At 48.1% G+C, this 23,870-nt stretch overlaps 1 protein-coding gene across 1 annotated transcript in view; it reads right to left on the minus strand.

The window, feature by feature from the left end:
- The window catches only part of STK24 (serine/threonine kinase 24), a 93,335-nt gene extending 80,872 nt beyond the window's left edge, over window positions 1-12,463 (minus strand). The window contains exon 1 of the mRNA XM_070800415.1: window positions 12,027-12,463. Within this exon, the coding sequence (XP_070656516.1) occupies window positions 12,027-12,068 (42 nt within the window). The 5' untranslated portion in view covers window positions 12,069-12,463. The remainder of the gene's footprint in view (window positions 1-12,026) is intronic.
- Window positions 12,464-23,870: the final 11,407 nt, after the last annotated feature.

Raw genomic sequence — 23,870 nt, forward strand, 5'->3', positions numbered from 1 at the left:
AGGCCCACTGGGGAGGGTGACCTGAGATCCCCACCACTCAGACCCAAGCATGTCCCACCCACAGCACAGAAAAATACAGGCAGCCTGGGTCAGCAGGCCAGGAAATCCAAGCAGTTTCACTCCATGTAAGCACTTCATTTTTTCTTGAAGAAGACACTGGGAGGAAGACATCCTGAATGACACAAAAGGGGTTTTCTTGTTTTGGCTTTAAAAAAAAAAAAAAGAAACCCTTCAGATCCTTTATTAACAAAGGAAAGAGAAGAGCCCCCAGACCTCACAACCGCCTTTCTGGATACAGTTCATCCCCTAAATCTGCTTCATATGCCATTCACCCTCATACTGGAAAATGCCCAATGAACCGCAAAGAAATTACAACACAGTTAAAAAAGAAAAAGTCCCCTACCCCTTCCCCACCACCAAAAACCACCCTCAAATAAGCAAGTCTAGCTAATCACAGGACACGCTAATAAAGGGCCGCTAATGGGGGGCTCAGACGGTAAGGAATCTTCCTGCCAAAGCAGGAGACTCAGGTTTCGATCCCTGGGTCAGAAAAATCCCCAGGAGAAGGAAATGGCAACCCACACCAGTATTCTTGCCTGAGAAATCCCATGGACCCAGGAGCCTGGCGGGCTGTAGTCCAAGGAGTCGCAAAGAGTGGGACATGACTGAGCAACTAAACAACACAGAAATCGACTGTTTTTTAATTAAAAAATCAAATCAACCAATTCTACACAAAAGCACAAAACCTCTGACCTCCAAAACATGGAAAAGAGTACTGGTCTGGAATAGTATTCTCAGTTCAGAGACATGCAGATCTTTAGTTAAGTGTTAAGCAGAACAACTGTGAGAGAAGAGCGTCAACTTTGCCCAGGGGCGCCCACTCGTTTCCTAGCTGCCCCCCACCCTCCACCAGGCACAGCAGCAGGCCCCCTTCCTGGGCCAAGCACCAGCCAGGAGGCGGACACCGGGGACCTTCACGGCAGGTCTCTCCTCACAACCCAATCAAGGGGGGAGAAAAGGCGATAGAATATAAACACTAATGGCTTGCCAGGGGTTCCCAGGCACAGGACCCTGGGGTGACCCTGAGGGGTGGGCAGGGAGTGTCCCCTGCAGGGTGAGGGGGTGCTCAGCTGGAGTTTATATCTGGTCAGGAAGCCACCAAAGGGTTTTAAGCAGGGGGTGACTTGATGGAAACAGTTGAGAGAGACGACTCTGACAACGCTGAAGAAGAGCTTCGGGCTCAGGACCTTTGTTTAGGCTCAGGGTTTCCCAAAAGAACCACGAAGGCTAGTCTGAGATGCATTTCTTAAAACACAAGGTTCCAAAGTCAGACAGACATGGAGCACATGTCTTCCTCTGCCCCTTAGCCAGTGTGTAATACACACTAAAACAGTTAAGTTCAGTCAGTTCAGTCACTTAGCCGTGTCCGACTCTTTGTGACCCCATGGACTGCAGCACGCCAGGCCTCCCTGTCCATCGCCAACTCCTAGAGCTTACTCAAACTCATATCCATCGAGTCAGTGATGCCATCCAACCATCTCATCCTCTGTTGTCCCCTTCTCCTCCTGCCTTCCATCTTTCCCAATATCAGGGTCTTTTCCAGTGAGTCAGTTCTTCATATCAGGTATTGGAGCTTCAGCATCAGTTCTTCCAATGAATATTCAGGACTGATCTCCTTTAGGACGGACTGGTTGGATCTCCTTGCAGTCCAAGGGACTCTCAACAGTCTTCTCCAACACTACAGTTCAAACGCATCAATTCTTTGGCGCTCAGCTGTCTTACGGTTCAACTCTCACATCCATACACGACTACTGGAAAAACCACAGCTTTGACTAGATGGACCTTTGTTGCTAGAGTCCAGCAATTCTTTCCACTGAAAAGCCTATTCAACTTTCAAAGTCAGACCCGTGCTTCCAAAGTCGGTTTCTGAAATACACGCCCCAACTCGCCAGCACTGACTACCCACTGAGCCGCTCTGCAAATGGACACTACAGTGTGCGTCCGTGATGAGGATTCTTAACTGCGGTGCAGTGGTTCTCAACCTGGCCCTGGCACACCTGGCATCTTGTTAGAAACACACACTCCACCCCAGACTGTCTACATTTTACCAAGCCCTCCAGGCAGTGGATGAGGGTAAACGCTGAAATTTGAAAAACCACTGTTACAGGCTGCTTTTTCCAGTTACTACTTCAGCACGTTTCAAAACAACCAGGGCAACACCCTGAGAGGCAAGAAACAGAGGCCGGAGGCTGCTCTCCCGCCCAGAGGGTGGCCTAAGGGCTCAGCAGAGAGAACTGAGAGAAAGAGAATGGAAACCAGTCACCTCCCCCAATACCCACCCTCCGAACTCCAGGAAGTCAATTAAAAATAGCCCTGGAACGTGAACAAAATCTTCTTCAAAAGTAAAAAAAAATCATGGAAATAAAAGTGCCCTCAAATACCAGCAGGTACTGGCCCTGGACTGGGTGGTCTCAGAGAAGCTGGAGGAGCAACCAGGTCCTTAGGGAAACAGCAGCCACGTGGACGGCGGGGCAGGATCAGAAATGCTGGGTAGGAGGCACTCTGGTGGAGTGAGGGCTAAAAATCAGGGCTCTGCTCCCAGGCACGGAGCCTCAGTCCAGTCTCCTTTAGCCTCAGTTTTCACATCTGTAAAACTGGTCCAATAGCCCTTCTTGCAGCGGAAGCCCTGAGGATAGGCCAAGGGCATGAGCTGCCCCCGCCTGGGGCCCTTGGGAGGAGAGCAAGAGAACAAAGTTCCCTTCCTACAAGGACCCCACAGTCTCCTTGACAGGCATCAACGTGGGAACGCCCAAAGACCATCTTTCCCTGCTTATCTCTCCAGGTTCCCCAGCGAAGCAGAAGGAAAAAGCCACCCGCCTCCCAGTAGCAACTGCTGAGGAAGAAAGCAGTTCTTCGTACTCACCCCTCTTTTTCTTTTCAAATTACCTCTCAAGAAACATCTGGTGCCGCGATACGGCACTGCACACACGGGAGGTAGTGCACACAGGGCTTCCTACCGCAGGCTCTCGGTTCAGCAGGAGTTCAGGTGCCAGTTTGACAACTGTGAGTCAACCGCACTGAACTGGATTTTCACAGCGATGCTGAGAAAACTGTGCTGAAAACAGCTGCTGGCCAACGCCCGGCCCCCAAGTTCTAGATTCCTTTCCATTTCCACTCATTTATCACCGTGTGCTTCTACCCCCAAAAGGTACTTTGTTTTCAGTAAGAGGTGCAGCCTTGGAGCCAAGTGCCCACTAATGCAAGCGTCTGAGGAGCAGCACGGAGCCAGGAACGGGGTCACAGGGATGCTCGCTCTTCATTCGTCCCGGACACACGCCCAGGGGCAACTGGGTTGCATGGCACCTGACCCACCCTGGCGGTGCCACCCCCGTCCTCCCAGGACACCCACACTCACTCCCAGACCACAGCTGCACACCCCAAACAGCAGTCAACTTAAGCAAAAGTTTCTCTGACAAGACACTGCGGGCTGCCCTGAAAACGGTTCTGGGTCCACAGGACCCTGAGACCAGAAAGTGAGAGACAGAGGGAAAAGGGGTATTCAAGTCGGGGGAGGTGGGGGTCACAGACAGACTCACAGAAAAACAAGGGTGTGTGTACACCGCCTCTTTCTGACGGAGAGAAACCAGAAGGCAAGATCCCACGAGGAAGAGGACAGCGGCTCAGAAGGCCCTCCGTGCACCATGGACTGGGCAGTCCTGACCTTGGAATTCACCTTCTAGTTTATTCATCTGTTTAATATTAATATAAACAGTGGAGACACTGTCACGATTCTAGAGGAAATAATTTCCAACCCGTAACTAAATACACTGCCAAAATATCAACAGAGGAGAAAGGCAAAAAGAAGAAATTTGCAGATATCCAAGACCTTAAAAAAAAACACTATCTCGCATGCACCCTGTTCACAAGAAGGCCACCACAAGGTATGCTTCACCAACTCAGTGGTGGAAGCCATGATGGCAGGAGACAGAGAACACGAGCCAACCCAAGACAGCAATTCGAGGAATCCGGGCGATGAAGGTAGAGACGACCCAGGATGCCGGTGGTCCGGGCCAAGAGGCTCATGGAAAGGAGTCTCCAAAGAAGTGAAACGTGACAGACAGCCTGTGTGCTCCACCTGGACTCCCCGAGAGAAGGTTTCAACCACTGATCTGGGGCTGGGGTTGAGTGAGTTACAAGTGCTGCTAAGGACTAAACGTTTATGAGTACCCCCTACCCCATCATATAGTTCAGTATTCTTGCCTGGAGAATCCCATGGACAGAGGAGCCCGGCGGGCTACAGTCCATGGGGTCGAAAAGGGTTGCACATGACTGAGCAACTAACACACATACCCCATCATATGGTGAAACCCAACCCTCCACCAGTGTGATGGACATGACTACGTCACGAAAGTGGAGCCCTGCGGATTGGCAACGGTGCCCTTGGAAGGACAGCCCCCGAGTACCCCCACCCCCTGGGCTCTCAGAAGACACCTAATCTGCCAGAGCCTTGACCTTGGGCTTTCCAGCCTCCAAAAATGTGACAAGTGTTTGTTTAAGCCACTAAGGGTTTTTAATGCTATTTTGTAACAGCAGCTCAGACTAAAACAATTACATTTCCAAAAAAAGAACTTCCAAACAAGACTTGAAAAAGTAATCCTGGTTTAGTAATGACCAGCTGGGCTTAGCGATTCTGGAGTCCCGTTAATGTACACACACGCATCGGACCCAAGTTACCCTGTAACTGCACTGGGCATGGGGAGGGGAGGGACAAGCCAGGGAAGGAGGCAAGGACTCAAGAACTAAATCCTCAACGCGTCGGGGTCCAAAGTCTACAGACAGGGGAAAACCCTATTTGCAAATGCTCTTTGTGAACAAAGAAGTAACAGCAACTGCCAGCCAAGAGCTAAGGGGCTGCCTTCAGGGAGGAGAAAACGGAAGCAAAGGGCAAGGAACTGCCTCTGTTCCAACAAACCCTTTATCATATACATAACTTTTTAAATAAAAACTAAAAAAAAGAAAATCCTAAATAATTATCATAAGACAAAGTGTCTGGACCTATGGGGTCCTTTCAAATCTTAGGGCCAGAAAAGTCTTTTGAAAAACAGGAAGGGACTAAGCGGGAAGATAAACACAGGCAGACTATCTGGTAAGCATGAATATAAAACTCAGAAAGTTCCCACAATGTATTCAGATACCAACAGGGCGCTGAACACACAGCCTCTTCTACTGACTGAGGTCCTCCTGAAAATACGAAAGTCTGTAAGTGGAATGCTGTCCCCAGTGGGGTGTACACAAAATACCTTTAACCCACAACTGGGATGTTTTATAATTTGTCTCAAGCAAGGCACATCTTATTTCTCTCCTCTCAACCTTGGTACTAGTCTAATGGCAGAAAGCAAAGGGGAACTAAAGAGCCTTTTGATGAGGGTGAGTGAGGAGAGTGAAAATGTTGGCTTAAAACTCAACGTTCAAAAAACTAAGATCATGGCATCCGGTCCCATCACTTCATGACAAATAGGGAAGAAGTGGAAGCAGTGACAGATTTTGGGCTCCAAAATCACTGTGGACAACAGTCATAAAATTAAAAGATGCTTGCTCCTTGGAAGAAAAGCTATGACAAATCTAGACAGCATATTAAAAAGCAGAGACATCACTTTGCCAACAAAGATCCACGTAGTCAAAGCTATGGTTTTTCCAGTTGTCATGTACAGATATGAGAGCTGGACCATGAAGACTGATCGCCAAAGAACTGATGCTCTCAAACTGAGGTGCTGGAGAAGACTCTTTAGAGTCCCCTGGCCTGCAAGATCAAACCAGTTGATCCTTAAGGAAATCAACCCCGAATACTCACTGGAAGGACTAATGCTGAAGCTCCAATACTTTGGCCACCTGATGCAAAGAACCGACTTACTGGAAAAGACCCTGATGCTGGGAAAGACTGAAGGCAGGAGAAGTGGGCGACAGAGGATGAGATGGTTGGATGGCATCACCGACTCAATGGACATGAGTTCAAGCAAACTACACAAGGTGAAGGACAGGGAAGCTTGGCATGCGGCAGTCCATGGGATCGCAAAGAGTCGGACCCGACTGAGCGACTAAACAAACAAAACCTTGGAAACCAGGGAGCCCTTTAGGATTAGGAAACTCCATATCACCCAGGAGCCAGGTGCTGTAACAGCCCTGTTTTTGTCCTCCTCAAAGCATTTGGCACTGAGAGTTTGAAAGGCATTACACTGCAAATAAGTTCTGGGAGGGGAAGGGCCGGCCGGATGACAGGGCCTGACTCTGAGCAGCAATGGAGGGATAACAGAGTCAACTTTTTATTTCCTGCACTCCAGCCCGCCCCAAGATTCCATTACTGATAACAATGCTGAGCCCAGCCCAAGCACCAAAAAAGCCCCAGCTGGGCTGGTTGGGTGTGGTCCATTTCCTGCAGGTATGGAGTTGCCTAGCCGGCAACTCTGAACCACTGGGAGAAATTACCCAAAAAGAGAGCAAGGCGACCTGTTTCACAAGAAAACCTCAGACTCCTGGACCGGCCTCAGTGTTGACTGTAAAACACACAGCAATTGCCAACAGGTTCATTTCCTGAGAAACTTGAACCCAAGTCCTAGAAAAATACTGTTCAACTGAAAAGCTGTGTCAATCTGCATCAAATAAGTAAGCCCCATTGTGCACACCAGAACGGTGACTCAAAGATGGCCACAAAAATTACAGAAAGGAACAAGAAAGGGCGATGGAGGCTGCCATGGACACGTAACCACCCTCCTCCAGGACCCTGTGCTATGTTATTGGCCCAGAAAAATCTAATCAGACCAATTTCTACTTGAAGGTCGACTGGTTCCATGCGAGATACTATCAAGAACGTTCCCTGATACAGGATTAGAACCAAAACGTCCTGGACTCCTCCAAGCTGTTTTCTTTTTTCTAACCTTCTGACAACCCTCTCCCTCAAGAGCTGACTACGCAAAACAAATTCTTAACTTTCTTAAATTTTGCTGATAGAGAAAAGGAAACATGAAGTCTTGAAATGAATATTAAAAAAACTTAAAAACACGCTACTAACAATAACAGCAAAGTGTCTTTATTTTCCTTGTAACGTCGCATTGGGAAAAGGTCAGAACAATGCAAGGGGCATGAAAGAGTAATAAAGACTATAAAACAAAGGTTGAGTTCCCTGGTGCTACAGTGGATAAGAGCCTGCCTGCCAATGCAGGGGACACAGGTTCGATCCCTGGTCCGGGAAGATGCCGCATACCACGGAGCAACGAGGCCCAAAGCTCACCACTGAAGAGCTGCCACCAACTTCTGAGCAGGCACCAGCGCGCCCAGCATTCTTCCACCTTCTCCCACCACACGCAGGAAGCAGGCTTCTGACAGCACTCCGCCCCAGGCAGCAGGGAATGCAGGGCCTCACCCCAGGTGCCACCCCTCCAGCTCCAGCTCCGGGTCCCAGCGAGGCCCCTCGAGCTCACTTGCCCAACCCGGAGCCCTGCTGTGTGCGGCCCCCCACCCTTCTGAACCCTCCTCCGCAGAGCACCCTGATCGGCCCTCGCTAGGCTGCAGACTTCCTGAGGACAGGCCAGAAGGAGGCTTCACCTGCCGGGGCTGCTGGAGAAACACGCCGCGTGTATGCGGGCTCCCCATCCAGCCCAATGCCAGATCGCACTCCACAGATCGGCCTTCCCTTCCAGTGCCTCAGGGCCCCCCACCTCACAAATACACCAAGTCCACACACTCACACCGACCTCTGCCCAGGGTGCAGGGTGTCAAGAGGCTGAACGCGGGGAGGCCTCTTCCACAGAAACAGGAAAGAACTGTGGAGATGGGCCACCCAGAGGGAAGAGTCAGAGAGCGCTGAAGGCACAATCAAGTGCAGCCATCCTCTGTTTGTCTCCAGATCGCCAGCGTGCACGGGTGTCCCCAGGGGGAGCGAGAGCGCGGGTGAAGTGTCCCAACTCACTGCCTATGGCCATTCAACGTTTCTCGCTCCCCTCGCAAAAGGCATTCTCAGCGAAGGGTTCTCCAAGCAGCAAGAGAAATGGGAGGATGATGGTGACAAGTAGAGACTCTTCTTTTCCAGCTTTTCCTGTCAACGGTCTGTACTTTCAAATATGAGACTATCTTATATGTAGTTGCATGTTAAGTCACTCCAATCAAGGCTCTTTGTGACCCTATGGACTGCAGAAAACCAGGGTCCCCTGTGGATGGGATTCTCCAGGCAAGAATACTGGAGTGGGTGGCCATGCCCTCCTCCAGGGGATCTCCTGGGATCCCAGGGATCGAACCTACGTCTCTTTACGGCTCCTGCATTGACCGTGGGATCTCTACCACTAGCGCTGCCTGGGATGTATGACATCCTCAACACAGGCTAGAGCTGACTGGGCCCAACACACGTGTTACACGTCAACAGAGCAGACTTCAGTGGGAGGACGAGACGATCGGATGGCATCAGTGACTCAATGGAAGTGAACCTGAGCAAATTCCAGGATAGTGAAGGACACGGAAGCCTGGCATGCTGCAATCCATGGGTCACAAAGAGTCGGACACGACTTAGCGACTGAACGACAATACTCCAGTCAGCTGTGAAATCAATTTAGTTTTGCAACAGCTCCTTTCTTCTCTTTAATAAAACGCATCGCACAGCAGCACACAAGGAGTGAGGATTAGGACTGTCTTCTGAAACTTTTAGTTTCAGGTCTTGAAGTAAAATGTATTTCTTACATGGGTCACAGTTCAAAAGAGGTTTAAAGTGACTCATAAAATTCCATTATAGAAATTTATAAACCAAGATTTAATTCTAACTTACAACTTCTGCAACTAAAAGCTGATCAGTGCTGCCGTCTCCAGCTGATGCTTGCTCCTCTTTTAATCTGAATTAAATTGAGAAGCAACAAATGTTCAATGAAGGACAGGGAGTTATTAAATCTACCACTCAACCTAATTTCTTTATGTCTATTTGTAGTTACTACATTCAGCTCGTGATTTCCATTTTTCCCCAGTGCTAATGAAACTGGGATGTGGGAGGTTAAAAAAAAAAAAAGGAAAACTGTCCCCCACCCCCAACTCTTATGAAACAGTTATTAAAATGGATAACTCATTCAGACGTACAGCCATCAACCCCTCATGGAGTACCTGGCACAACAGCGTTCAATAACAGTTGCTGATGGAACAAACAAAATATCAATCTCATATTTTAATTCCTTCTGCAAATCCAAGTAGGGATGAAACAAATGTTACTTTCTGCTAAAGTAATAAGAAGACAGTAATTCAGCAAGGCCAGTAGGAGTATGAGTTCAAAAGTAGGAAAGACCTGGTCTCTAGTCACAAATTGCCACATAATGCACCTTCTCACCTTGGGTCAGTTCAATTAGTTTCTGCTGGTTTCCACCTCTAGAAAATAACATAAATTACACCTGCGCCTCAGATGGTACCAGTAAGAATCAAGAGGCATAAAAATGATTTGCAAGACAATGAAGAAGGATGTTTTAACTGCAATTATTCTTTTAATTCAGGTTGTTTTTTTTTTTTAAGGATCTTTGCCTAGGCTGCCTGAATCCACTCTGTTGTCTTTCTTGAAATTTTTAAGCCATCTCCACATAAATCCTGGTCAGGAGATGAAAGAGGAAAAAAGGGAGGGAGATCGGATTAACAGGGCAAGGGCACAGGTGGGTTAGTACTTTCCTCCCGTTTTATCCTGGAAAGCCGTCCGAGGCAGGTGTGCCTTTAATTTAATCCTGAATAACAACTCTGAGGAAGGCCTCCCTGGGCAGCAGCAGCTGCTGATTCAAAGCAGAAAATAAAATGTGTGCGTTGTTTTTCTTTTGGAGTGGAAGGGAGAAGGAAAGACTATTCCTTCCCAAATGGCACATCAGAAACAATCATCATACATTGTATGGAGGCACTTCAAACACAGGGATGACTGTCCAAAGCCACCTCGCGCCCCTAAAACTGCAACAGCTGAAAACCTAGTTGTTTCAACCAAATAAAAATTTACCAGCCTTTATACTGACAAAGCAAAATAAAAACAGCTCCCTGGTAACCTTACGGAGGAAATATGGTTGGGGAGGCAAACTTTTCTTTTTTGAAGAAATGTATCTTCCTTATCCAAGACTAAGAATTCTGGCCCACACTCCTGAAGCAAAAAATTAAAAGGTGAGGACAAAAAAAAAGTGTTGAGACTAGATAACCACCTGGTGACCATCTGATACTGACTTGAGGGCATCAGCCAGAGAGGCTTTAAGTACCTTTTTAAATAGATTCGCTTTCCACAAAGGCTGACTACACCTCAGTGGTAGTACTGAGCAGGCCATGTGTACTAGATTACAACCTGATTAACAGCATAAGAGTATATCTCAAGAAAGAACTGAGCAAATGTGGTTTTTGGTTGTTTTTTTGGTTTTTTTCAAATCATTACAAGAGGTCCTTCTTGCTCTACTGGTCAGAAATACATTTTTACCCAGTTCACCCTGCTTTCCTGTCTCTAAATTCAAACCAAACCAAAGCAGGAATTTTAGGAAATACCAAGAAACCACATCTGATTTCTACCTAGCGGTCAGCAGTAGCTTAGGTTTTTAAATGCGTGTTGTTTAAAAGCTCTTTACAGGAGGTTCAAGGATAGTTTTCTTTTTAAGCACAGTAAAGTTATCAATGTTAACTGTTACTCCACTTAAAAAAAAAAAAAAAAAAAGGCTAAAATCCAGGTAACTTTGTGCTCCTATTTTTCTAGATATCAAACCTGAACAATGAAGTCGAGTTTTCTACTTCGGATTTAGAGAGAGAAAAGCTCTCTCTCTAATGAGGGGGGCAGATTCCTGGCTCCCATGTGGTCCAAATACTTCTCAGCCCTCAAGAGGGAGGGGAGAAAAAAAAAAACACACACACACAAAAACGAAACAGCACGTTGAACACTGAAATACAAATAATCCACTCGGATACTTGTGCTTGTTTACTTAAAGTTCGTACGTTCCCTCGCCCGGCTAACCTGGGGGGAACAAAACTTTTGAGAGATACCGTAACCCTTCCGTGAGATTTTTAATCCCAAACATTTGCCACCATTTACCCGTTTACACACATTACAAACTAGCCGAGGAAGGTGGTTTTATTTTTCAAAGGGCTAAACATAATCCCCGAAGGCGAAAAACTTTCGTTGATACATCTAGGTAAATGTGAAATTCAATGTCTCTCCCCGCCCCCACGCCAGAAAAAAATAATAATAATATTAAGTCCCTGGGAGGCCAACAGGCCACAGAGTAGGCACGGAGAGGGTTAGTGGGAAGGGACTCTCAGTGGCCGGATCCAATCGAGTCTCCAAGTCCAGCCCAGAGTCCCGGGACCCACGCTGTCCGAGTGCATGCTGTCCGATCGATTCCTCCCTTCCAGAACGGGCTTCCAGGCTTCGCACCTTCCCGTCCGTCTGCACCGGGAGGAAGCGCTCGGACAAACGCGCTGAAAGCGGAGCTGGCGCTTACCCCTTCCTCTCCCCGCCCTGTCTCCTCCGCCCGCCGGGACGAGCCGGGGCGCGCCCGGGGGCCCCCCTCTCCGGGGTAGCGGGGGTGGGGAGGGACCAGGGCCTCCACCGCCGCCCACCCCTAGCCCGCACCCGGGCCCCGAGAGCGAGCCGGGCCTCCAAGGGCATTTCTCCACATCACTTCTTCCCAGGGGATGGCCCGGCGCGGGGCCTGCTCCTCGGGAGGGGGACGCGAGGAGGGCGACGCGGCCAGCAGCGCACATTCCGCCCCCCCCGGACCACCGCGACTCCCGACCCGCGAGGGCCGCCTCCGGGCCGCGGCCCCCCAGGTCCCTGCACGGCCCCCACCCCACCCCCGAGACCGGGGCCGCGGGGCCGGGCAGGGCGCCCCGGAGGCGGCGAGCGCGGCGCGGGAGGCCGGCACGACCCCGGAAGGGGCAGCGTTCGGAGGAACTGGGGGTGGGGGGAGCGGCCGTGTTTACACCGCCAAGTTCCCCGCTTCCGCCCCGGCCCGCGCATCCCTCCCGCCCCTCGGCGGCCGGGTTCCTGCCTGTACCTGCATGCCGGGCAGGCCCGACTGCACCGGGGAGTGAGCCATGGCGGTCAGGACGGCCACTTCCTGGGACGGGACGGCCGGGCCGCGGCGATCCGCGCGGGCGACGAGGCCCGCGGGCCGCGCGCAGCCCTCCTCGGGCGGCCGGGGGCGGGGGATGGGGGGCCGGCCGGCCGGAGCCCGAGGCCACCCTAGCCCCCCGTGGGTTCTGGGCCGGGCGGCGGGCTCAGGGGCGGACGGCGGGCCTCGTCTCCATGCACCGCGCCGGGGAGGGGCTGCGAGGAGCGCGGGGCCTCCCCGCGAGCGGCCGCCGCTGCTGCTGCTGCTACCGCCGCTGCTGCTGGGCTGGAACCGGGCGGCCTGGGCCCGCGCGCTGGCGCCTGGAGCCGGAGTGGGGCGCGCACCGCCGGCCGAGCCCGCGAGCGCCGAGCGCGCCCCGCCCCGGCCCGGCCCCCGCGCCCGCCCCCGCGGCCCGGCCGGGGACCCCGCCCCGCGCTTCCGGGAGGGGGAGGAGGCTCGCGGCCGCCCGGCGCCCTAGGCCGCAGCCGCCCTCGCCGCCGGCCGGGCCGGGTGGAGGTCTGCGCGGCTCCCGCGGGCTGTGCCCCCAGTTCCCCGCGGGCCGGGCCAGGTGGAGGGGGACGCGCGGGCGGGTGCAGGACCGGGGGCCTCAGTTAGAGGGGGGCAGGGGTCCTCCCCGGTGGTGAGATGGGGGGGCGTGGGGATCTTCACAGTCAGGGATGGGCCATGAGCCCACCCCGCCCTGCAGGCCCGGGCCGGTCGGACGCCCCGGGGGATCTGGGCTTGCCCTCCAAGGAAGCCCACCCCTCTCGGCCTGGCGACGGGCCCCAGGCCACCTCCCCGAGGGCAGAGCCTGGGGGCCCGGCGGGGTCTCGGCCAGCGGCCGGTTCAAAACTACCGGGGCGGAGCTTCTTCGGTGTCCGGGTGAAGTTTCCAAACCAACCCGAGGAGGAAGCCCTCCGGGAGGGGAGAGGCCGAAAGCGTTTCGTTTCCAGTGCTTTGGCTGCTTGAAAGCACTTGGAATACTAGCAGCTGTGAACTTAGCCAAAAAAAAGTGAGGGGGCTGAACCCCATCGTCTCTGGGCCCCGGACCAAGGCATGGGGGCGGGGGACGTCCACCCACCAGAAGGGAGAAGCGGGCAGGGAGGGCCAAGGAGGAAGGGAAGACAATGGAAGGAAACGATGTCTAGACTTTCCCCTGGCTCTCTCCCGCTCTTTCTGCTGCCTCCACCTTCTAGTCACCTCTTCTCCGACTCCAGAGGAAAGAAACAAGAAGGAATGAGTCACTGCTGCCTCCAGAAAGTAGTAGTTTGTTTACAACGACCAACAGCAGCAGCCCCCTGAAGGGACCGGCTGCAGCCGGGGTTGCTAGGACCCCGACGTCTACATTCGTGCCGGTGAATGACGTTGCACCAAGGCTGGACCTCCAAAAATGAGCCCCAGAGAGTTCCCAGACCGTTGGAAGAGGTTAAAAAGCCCTCCACCGAACTGAGGAGTGTTTCTTCTCAGAGGTGTCAACTGGATTCAGAGTTCCCTGCGGCGCTCTGGATCAGACAAGAAGTGAGGTGCTTAAAAACTTACTCCCCGCTTTCCTTTGGGAAATTTTGCATGTTTTTTATCCTCAGCATCTTCCAGGATACTTTCAGATACCTCACGGTGGTCCCTAGTGTGCGACCTTCACTGAGCCCTGAAACCCTGCCACCCGCAAGTACTGTGAAGAGAATAGAGCGAATACAAACTTAAAAAAAAAGCATGAGCCTTGATGCTTAGGGGGCTCACCGGCTTGTGTAAATTGTGTTTACAAAAAAAAAAAGCGTACATAAAGAGATAGACGGCAGAGCAGACAGCAGTGTGAATATTAAAAATGCTCAGCATCTTTAACCCAGGCATTTTCCTAAGGAAACAACGGAGAAGTGCGGAAGAATGGATATAAAAAGATGCAGTGCGGTGATATTTATGATGGTGGTAAAATTGGGAACCGATTAAAAGTCTGAGACTTACTTAAATGATAATATATTTGTACAGTCATTTAAAGTGATGCACTTCAATATTTACTAACATGGGAAAATATCTTCAAGATATATTGTTAAGGAAATGCAGGGTAGAAAGCAGTCTGATCTCAAGTTACTTCATATATATGAAGTTATATTTAAATATATAACCCTTCATATATATGTGTGTGTGAGTGTGTGTAAAATTTTGTATGTAAATGTATAAATAGAGAAAAACTTGGAAGTATATGCCCCAAGATTTAGCAGTGGCTAGCCTTAGCAGCAGCAGCCCTGGAATTAAAGATGAATTTTTTTTTTTTTTTTTAGTTAGTATTCAACCAATAGAGACCATTGTGCTAATAGGTCTTTCCTGAAAATCCAATACTTTGGCCACCTCATGCGAAGAGTTGACTCATTGGAAAAGACTCTGATACTAGGAGGGATTGGGGGCAGGAAGAGAAGGGGACGACAGGATGAGATGGCTGGATGGCATCACTGACTCGATGGACATGAGTTTGAGTGAACTCTGGGAGTTGGTGATGGACAGGGAGGCCTGGCGTGCTGCGATTCATGGGGTCGCAAAGAGTCGGACACGACTGAGCAACTGAACTGAACTAGGGTCAGCCACCAGGCCAATAACATGGCAGCTAAATGAGGAAGAAATAGGACAAGTGAACAGGAATATCCAGGCACTGATCTGAGGCAGTAGCATAGGAAATTCAAAGAACCCTTGGGCCCACTTTGCAGTGGGCTAGTTTCCAACAAATGACCCGGGGGCGGCAGGGGTGCATAGTCATCTAGGCATAAAAAGTATTCAGGGGACTTCCCTGGTGATCTAGTGGCTAGGACTTCAGACTCCCAATGCAAGGGACTTGGGTTCAATCAGCGGTCAGGGAACTAGATCCCACATGCCGCAAGTGAGAGTCTGCATGCTGCAACTAAACGTCCTGCGTGCTGGGGCTTCCCTGGTGGCTCACACCTGCCAGTGCAGGAGACATGGGTTTGACCCCTGACCTGGGAAGATCTTACATGCCACAGAGCAACTAAGCCCCTACACCACAACTATGGGACCTGTGCTCTATAGCCTGGGAGCTGTGACTACGAAAGCCTGTGCTCCCCAGAGCCTGTGCTCCACAATAAGAGAAGCCATGTGCGCAGCACAACTAGAGTCGTCCCTGCTCACCGCAACTGCAGAAAGCCCGTGCACAGCAACGGAGACCCAGCACAGTCAAAAATAATGATTACTTTTTAAAAAGATCCCACACGCAATAACTAAGACCTGGCACAACATGACCCACAACAGCCAAAAATAAAAATAATTAATTATTATTTCTTAAAAGAGCCCACATGCCACAACTAAGACCTGGCACAACCAAATAATTTTTTTTAAGTATTAAGAATCCCAGAGACTAGTGAAGCTAAGCCCATGTCAGTTACAACAGGATAGGATTTATCTGGACACAGTGACTTGCATTCATTAGCTGGTCTGTTTCCCTATTCCCTGCTTATCTCCTCATCCCAACTAAACTTCATTTCCTCCTTCGACCATATATATACAACTGAGCAGTGTTCTCCTTCAAAGAGAAGAGAGAAACCAAAAAGGAGGTACTGGTTTCGCTCAGCCATAGGCAGACATTCCCCAGTATGGCCGACAGTAACCTCCTCCCTTTGTTTCAGCAGAGCAGAGATGATTGACAGGACTGAGCCAATGATGAGATCCTGCCCAATTGTTCACTGCATTCATTTCAATACTAACCCATTCTTTGAGTGCCAACTTATGTCAGACATCTACTTCAGTGCTGGGCATACAAACAACCAGATCCTCACGTGCTTCATCCCACCCTTGGGGACAAGGCCTCGCAGCATCCTAACTTCAGAATCTTACAATACCGATTGATTAAAAGCAGAACCACACTAGACATAATTTCCACTAAGAAGATTATCCTCTCATCCCCTTCCTCTTGTCACATTGCCTCCACTCTCAATTATAATGACAACAGATCATACATTACTGTAATTTCAGAAGGAGAGATTTTGAGGGTCTCCATAGAGATTATGCATTTCCTGGTCTCCATGGAGATGCTAACCCATGAAATTATTTTCATCCCCTGACCCTCTTTGTCTTTTGTGTTGACTTAAAGACATGAGTTCAGCAATGAATTGTGCTCTCACATGTATTCAGGACCACAAAGGACATTTGCATACCCCTCCAAATATAGAACCCTTGTGCTTGACTTCCCCTCAGCCAGCTCACAGTCTCAGCAGAGCTCAGTGGAAAACAAGAATTCAACAATCAGTCCCTTCACTTCTCCTTCTGAGTTGAAAAGATAAACACCCCCAAATGCCACTTTATAAAGAACAGCTAGACAAGTAGCACATTAGCAATTTAAATTTACAGATTAAAGAAAAGGACTCACACGGTGAACTTTAAAAGAGAAATATGAGTAGCTTGGATAAGTAACAGAAGGCTTAACAAATTTCTATACGTGTTAAAGCAGGTGAAGACACAAAAGAGGAAGACAGATAATTAACATCAGCATACAGGAAGCATGTCTAGTCACGGTCGGATGACACGACAGCAAGAAAATATATCTCCCTAGGGCTTTTCTCAAGCCCTAGGAAAAGATCTAGCTATACTGAGGAATGGTGTACATGAAGTTTTATTCTGGGGGTGTGGGGCTCAGAGGGCAGGCTCTCGCAACAGCATGACTCTAAGTCAGTCTGGGGTTGCATCCTGCCTGTGTGTCCTAAGGATGCCGTTACAGAGTACCACGGACTAGGTGACTCAAACTGCAGAAATGCATCATTCCCTCACAGTTTTGGAGGCTAGAAGTCCAGCGTCCAGGTGTCAGCAGGGCTGGTTTCTTCTGAGCGTCTCTGCTTGTCTGGTGGCTGGCCGTGTTCTCCCTGTGTCCACACCTGGCCTCTCCTGTGTGTATGTATCTGTGTGTGTGTGTCCTGAGCTCCTCTTCTTGTAAGAATGCTCATTATATTTGATTAGGCTCCACCCTAATTACTTCATGTTAACTTAGTTACCTCTTTAAAGACCATCTCCAGGGACTTCCCTGATGGTCCGGAGGTTGAGAATCTACCTTCCAACACAGGGGATGCAGGTTGGATCCCCGGTTGGGGAACTAAGATCCTGTGTACTGTGGGGCAACTAGAGAAAGCCCACGTGCACGCTGCAACAAAGACCCAGCAGAGCCAAAAACAGACTATCTCCAAATGGAGTCACATTCTAAGCTATTTCAGATCAAGACTGTAACATATGAACCAGGTGAGGGGACCCTATTCAGCCCATAACACACCCTTCTCACTGTAAATGCACCTCTGGTCACCCCCTCTAAGCAGCTCTTCCAGGCTTAGCTCCATGAACACGAGTTTCCTTTCTCTTTTCCCAAGGCCTTTCTACACACGTCACATTTCACATTTCTGCTCAGAGGCATTGCTTCATATTTCCCTGGGCGTAGTCCCTAAACTTTATGCTGCACAGAAACCTGAACACCATCTCTAATCACTGGGTCACTCAGAGCAGTGGCAGGTGTTTCCTTGATAAAATATTTCTAATTAGGAGAATTCATCTGGAATACATAGCAATACCTACCAGAAAAAAAGTTCGAGTATTTTGCAGGGAGTACATTAAAAGTCGTAACCACTCATTTCAGCCAAGAGGTTGTGCTTTCGTAAGGTCTGTTTTTCTTTCTAGTTCTCCTTCACCCCTGAGTATCACCACAGTTGGGGATGCAATTCATCAGAAGGATTGGCATCTGGGGCCCCAGGGTGCTTTCTGTTGTGTGATCCTGGCATGACAGTTCTAGGGGCTCATAAGAGGAAAACTTAAGCTGTTCAGACCGACTCGCTGAAACAGGCTCACTAGAAAAATTCTCTTGTGCAATTTTGCCTGGCAGAAAGCCAATTAACTGAGCACGTCACCCTCTCAATAGTGGCCACTTGACCCTGCCAATCAGCTTAGAAAGGCTTCTGTATACAAAGACTCATCAAGCAGTGTGTGTGTGTGTGTGTGTGTGTGTGTGTGTAGTTCCCTCTCTCCCAAGGCTGGATTTGCTCTCAAGAGTATCCAGAACAGGCATAAATGAAATCCTCCCCAGAAGGATGATGTCATCCATCCTACAATCACGGAACCACAGTAAGAGTTCTTAAAAGCCCTTGGCCCTGTTTTATGACAAGGAAGATAAATTGTAGAAAATGATTTTAATTTTCACTTCAAGGCAATCTAGGGAATTAAGAAACATTGTGTAACCACACAAAGGTAAAATCTGCCTCTGAGCTGCAGGCATTGATGGTGAGCCTGAGTTCCAAAATGCACAGAACCAAGTGTACATACTTGGAATCCTCATGCCAATACTGGCCTTATACTGCCCTGTCAAGACTTCACCTGCAAAAAGATAAGCATGTAGTCCCATACATTGATTTTCCAGCCCAGATTTATTTGGTTTCCCAAGAAGCTATACTTAGTGATACTATCAGTCAGAGATCCTCGAATAACAAGTGACTGAAACCTAGCTCAGGCCTCCATAGGCACAAAGCGAAAATTTTAGCTCAGTGGCGGAAATCCAAGCTTGGCTAAATCAGGCGTGGAGACATCCAGGAGGGTGGGCACAATGATAAAATCAGAGCTCTGTTCTTCTGTCACATCCGCCAACCTCTGTGTGGCTTCATTCTCATATAGGTTCTCTCTACAAGAGTCACTCTACATGGTCCTTGCAACCCCAGAGAGAGTGACTTCCTCTTGCCCAGTGTTCCTAGGCTACATCTAGTGGAAAAACTCAAATTTGTGCCTGTACACTCTTGTGAGACCAACCAGAAGACAAGAAGACACAGCCATGGAAGAGTCCAATACAAATAGCGTGCAGTGTGGAAGAGGGGTTTACCAAGGGAAAAAAGACGCTTGGCCGGATACATTCCACCCCCTGACTGCCCAGCAGGAGCCTGCACACGCATATACACTTGTGCACACGTACGTGTTCTCTTTTTCCATACACATAATTTCTTCTCCAACATGATACGGCCAAGCTACGCATATCCAACCATGTACTTACCTCTTCCCCAAAGCAGGTCAAGCCCTAGTACCTTCTAGTTAGACCATCCATTTCCTAGTCCAGATGCTCCAGATAATACACATTCCCTTTTGTCAAATATAGATGTGGCTTTTCACAGGCCAGTTACGTCAAAATGTTAAATCTATGTCTAAATGTTAAGTATTAAGAATAGAACCACCGTATGACCTAGAAGTTCCACTCCTGAGTATACATCCAAAAAAACTCACAAAAACATTCATTTGAAAAAAATACATGCACCCCAATGTTCCAAGCAGGACTATTTACTATAGCCAAGACATGGCAACAACCTTAGTGTCCACCAACAGGTGAATGGATAAAGAAGATATGGTGCATATGTACAACGGAATACTGCTGCTGCTGTTAAATCACTTCAGTCGTGTCCAGCTCTGTGCGACCCCAGATGGCAGCCCACCAGGCTCCCCCGTCCCTGGGATTCTCCAGGCAAGAACACTGGAGTGGGTTGCCATTTCCTTCTCCAATGCAGGAAACTGAAAAGTGAAAGTGAAGTCGCTCAATCGTGTCCGACTCCTAGCAACCCCGTGGACTGCAGCCCACCAGGCTCCTCCGTCCGTGGATTTTCCAGGCAAGAGTGCTGGAGCGGGGTGCCATTGCCTTCTCTGAATGGAATACTACTCAGCCACAAAAAAGAACAAAATTTCACCACTCGCAGCAACATGGATGGACTTGGAGGGCATGATGCTCAGCGAAACAAGTCAGTCAGAAAAAGACAAATACTGTATGATGTAATCTAACTGTATGTGGAATCTAACCAATAAAATAAACCAGTGAATATAGCATAAAAGAAGCAGACTCACAGAACAAATTAGTAGCTACCATTTCATTGCATTTTCTGGCCTTTTTATACCAATAACCTTCCAAGTGTTGGGCAATGGTACATTTACATGGCAGCTGCCCATGCCTGAAGGTATTACCAGCTGGGCAGTACCAAGACACCCAGAGCCCTAGCCCAGTGTGCTATACAAATGCTAACCTTCTTTCTATAGATGTGGATTTCATAAATTTTCATCCTCTGTCCCTACTGAGTCCAAAGCATACACGTGATCCAGGTCCTAAATCATTAAGAGGTAACAACTCAGTCAGATTCGGGTCAGAATCCAGAGACAGAAGACAGTTTCAAAGTCATCAGGGGAGGGGAGTGAGGGGACTGTACACTAAATGAAATGGTAATGAGCAGACAAGAGCCCTATGTCCATTGGAGTCGGGGGCCTGGAGGCTTGCTTTGTACAGCTGCTTAGTCTAGTAGACGAGAAATCTCTTACTAAGTTCAGAATCTTCTCACAAAGATCCATGGATCAGGGGTTGGCAGATCTTTCCTGGGAAGGGCCAAACAGTTGGTAGTTTTTACATTTGTGGAGCACACGCCCTCTGTCCCGGTCACTCAGTTCTAGTGTCAGCAGAGCAGCACAGACAATATGCATATAACCCAAGACGACGTGTTCCAAGGAAACGTCATTTACAAACACGGCTGGCAGGTGTGTGGACCCCTGATACGGATGAGTAACTTGGAGAGTTGGGTGAGTGGTCAGACCACAGAATGGAGTTCAAGCAGGACAGGGTCAGGGAAGGACAGGGAGAAGGAGGAAAAAACTGCAGCCACACCACATGGATAGGAAGAGTTGAGACCAAGGAACTATCCTGGACTGTGTATTGTAAGTAAGTCTGTAATACATGATTGAGGTTACAGATAAAGGCAGAGTTCAAAATACAGACATAACTGGCAAGAATACGAGGAGGCCAATTTCCATATGAGGATGGAAGCCTTCTGGGAACAGTACCAAGAAATCTTCATAATGAAAAGAGAGTCATAGAATATCTATGAAAAATCACAATATCAGAATTAAGGTCAGGGTCCAAGTTTAGTTTCTTTCTCTTGTGATCCCAAGAGTGTTCCTGGTATGGGATAATAGAGGAATCATATAATAAATACTTATTCATTTATGTCAGACACAGACAAGTTTAAAAATTCTATTATTTAGAAAGTGTTTAAAAATTAAAGGAAGCTGGAACTTATATAGTGCTGGTAGAAGCGTAAACTGGTATGATTTTCCTAGAGGAATCTTTAGTAATATAACAGAAACCTTAAAATAGTCATACTTGAAAATTTTTATTTCAAATAAAGTAAATATTTTGTTTCAAGGTATAATAATTAGAGAATAATTACAACTACTTAAGAATATGTATACAAAGATGAGTATTGTGTTGCTGTTTATAATAGATAAAAAATTGAAACAGTTGAGTTATAAGGGCTTGTCTAAAAAATTATGATGTACTCATAGAATGGTATACATTCTATGTAATGATTTAAATTATTGTGTAAATTAATATTGACATTTATTTGAGATACACATGATTCACATAAGGGTAAGTGAGAAAAGTAAGTTATAGGAATGTAGTATAATAAGATTTTTCAGTAGGTTGTTTTAGAACAACCCTGCCATTAAAAATGACGAGAAAAGCTAGACAAATTGATTAGTAGAAGACTTAATAAAGAAGAAAAAAATCCCATGTGTTGGAACTTACCAGAGAACTAGCAAGGCAGTTTCTGGAGCCAGATCCAGAAGAGAGTGAAGAGAGTGAAGCCAAGAGGTGAGCCTGGCATTCCGGGCTGCTCTTCTCCTTGAAGCAATTGCTAATTTGAAAGAGACAATTCAGTGGCAAAAGAACAAAACAGACAGAATTTTGGCACTTTCACAGGGCCAGGCAGGCAAAGTTTAGATTGTGGTGCCCTCTAAGGAAGATAAATTCAGGCAAATAATCCAGACTTTTGCTTGGGGGCACAAAGAGCTACTTCTCTAGAGTAAGGGTGAGTCAATAACCAGGCACAGTGAACTAGAACCTACAGGATATAACGAGGCATACAAGAAGGCAAGACTTGACAGAAAACCGAGAAGAAAAATACAATAGAAATATATTCATAGGAGCTATCATCAGAATGAACATGAAAATAAATATGACCAATATAGTCTAGACTTGGAGCAGGAAATGGCAACCCACTCAAGCAGTTTTGCCTGGGAAATGCCACGGACAGAGGACTCTGGTGGGCTACAGTCCTTGGGGTCGCAAAGAGTTGGACACGACTGAGCACATACACATGCAATATAGTCAAGAAATTAAAAGGTGGAGAATTTGCTACAACACTGGAAGCTATAAAAATGAATCAATAAAAATTCTAGAAATAAAAAATATAATTGAATTTTTTAAAAAAATTAGTGGGTTTAAAAGCTGATTAGATACAACTAAAGAGAGATTTAATAGAAAAAGTGTGTGTGTGTGTGTGTGTGTGTGTGTACACTGCAGCTTAAACATAATATTGAATAAAAGAAGACAGACATAAAAGAGTACTGTACATACAGAATACTGGATAGTTCCACTTACATGAAGTTTAAAAACAGATAAAAATAGGGACTTTCCTGGGGATCCAATGGTTAAGACTCCATGCTTCCAGTGCAGGGGGTGTGGGTTCAATCCCTGGTCAGGAAATTAAGATCCCACATGCCACATGATCAAAAAATTTTTAATAAAAACAGACAGAAATAATCTACAGTGTCAGACATCAGTGCTTAAATTTAGGGAACATAAAGGGAATAATGGTTACGTGTGGGCGCTATTTCTTGTCCTGAGGTGTGGTTACACTGATCTACTGACTAAATTATTCCTCAAGCTGTTATGATTTGTGTACTTTTCTCTGTATATGTTATACACCAATAAAATATTTACTAATATATGTGTATGCTGCTGCTGCTAACTCACTTCGGTCGTGTCTGATTCTGTGCGACCCCATAGACAGCAGCCCACCAGGCTCCTGTCCCTGGGATTCTCCAGGCAAGAACACTGGAGTGGGTTGCCATTTCCCTCTCCAGTGCATGAAAGTGAAGAGTGAAAGGGAAGTCACTCAGTCTCGTCTGACTCTTTGAGACCCCATGGACTGCAGCCTACTAGGCGCCTCCGTCCATGGGACTTCCCAGGCAAGAGTACTGGAGTGGGGTGCCAGTGCCTTCTCGATATATGTGTATCAGTCAGTCAGTCAGTCAGTTCAGTCGCTCAGTCGTGTCCGACTCTTTGCGACCCCATGAATCACAGCACACCAGGCCTCCCTGTCCATCACCAACTCCTGGAGTTCATTCAGACTCACGTCCATCGAGTCAGTGATGCTATCCAGCCATCTCATCCTCTGTCATCCCCTTCTCCTCCTGCCCCCAATCCCTCCCAGCATCAGAGTCTTTTCCAATGAGTCAACTCTTCGCATGAGGTGGCCAAAGTACTGGAGTTTCAGCTTTAGCATCATTCCTTCCAAAGAAATCCCAGGGCTGATCTCCTTCAGAATGGACTGGTTGGATCTCCTTGCAGTCCAAGGGACTCTCAAGAGTCTTCTCCAACACCACAGTTCAAAAGCATCAATTCTTTGGCGCTCAGCCTTCTTCACAGTCCAACTCTCACATCCATACATGACCACTGGAAAAACCATAGCCTTGACTAGATGGACCTTAGTTGGCAAAGTAATGTTTCTGCTTTTGAATATGCTATCTAGGTTGGTCATAACTTTCCTTCCAAGGAGTAAGCGTCTTTTAATTTCAGGGCTGCAGTCACCATCTGTAGTGATTTTGGAGCCCAGAAAAATAAAGTCTGACACTGTTTCCACTGTTTCCCCATCTATTTCCCATGAAGTGACGGGACCGGATGCCATGATCCTTGTTTTCTGAATGTTGAGCTTTAAGCCAACTATTTCACTCTCCACT

The sequence above is a fragment of the Bos indicus genome, chromosome 12, assembly GCF_029378745.1.
Source record: "Bos indicus isolate NIAB-ARS_2022 breed Sahiwal x Tharparkar chromosome 12, NIAB-ARS_B.indTharparkar_mat_pri_1.0, whole genome shotgun sequence".
Lineage (NCBI taxonomy): Eukaryota > Metazoa > Chordata > Mammalia > Artiodactyla > Bovidae > Bos > Bos indicus.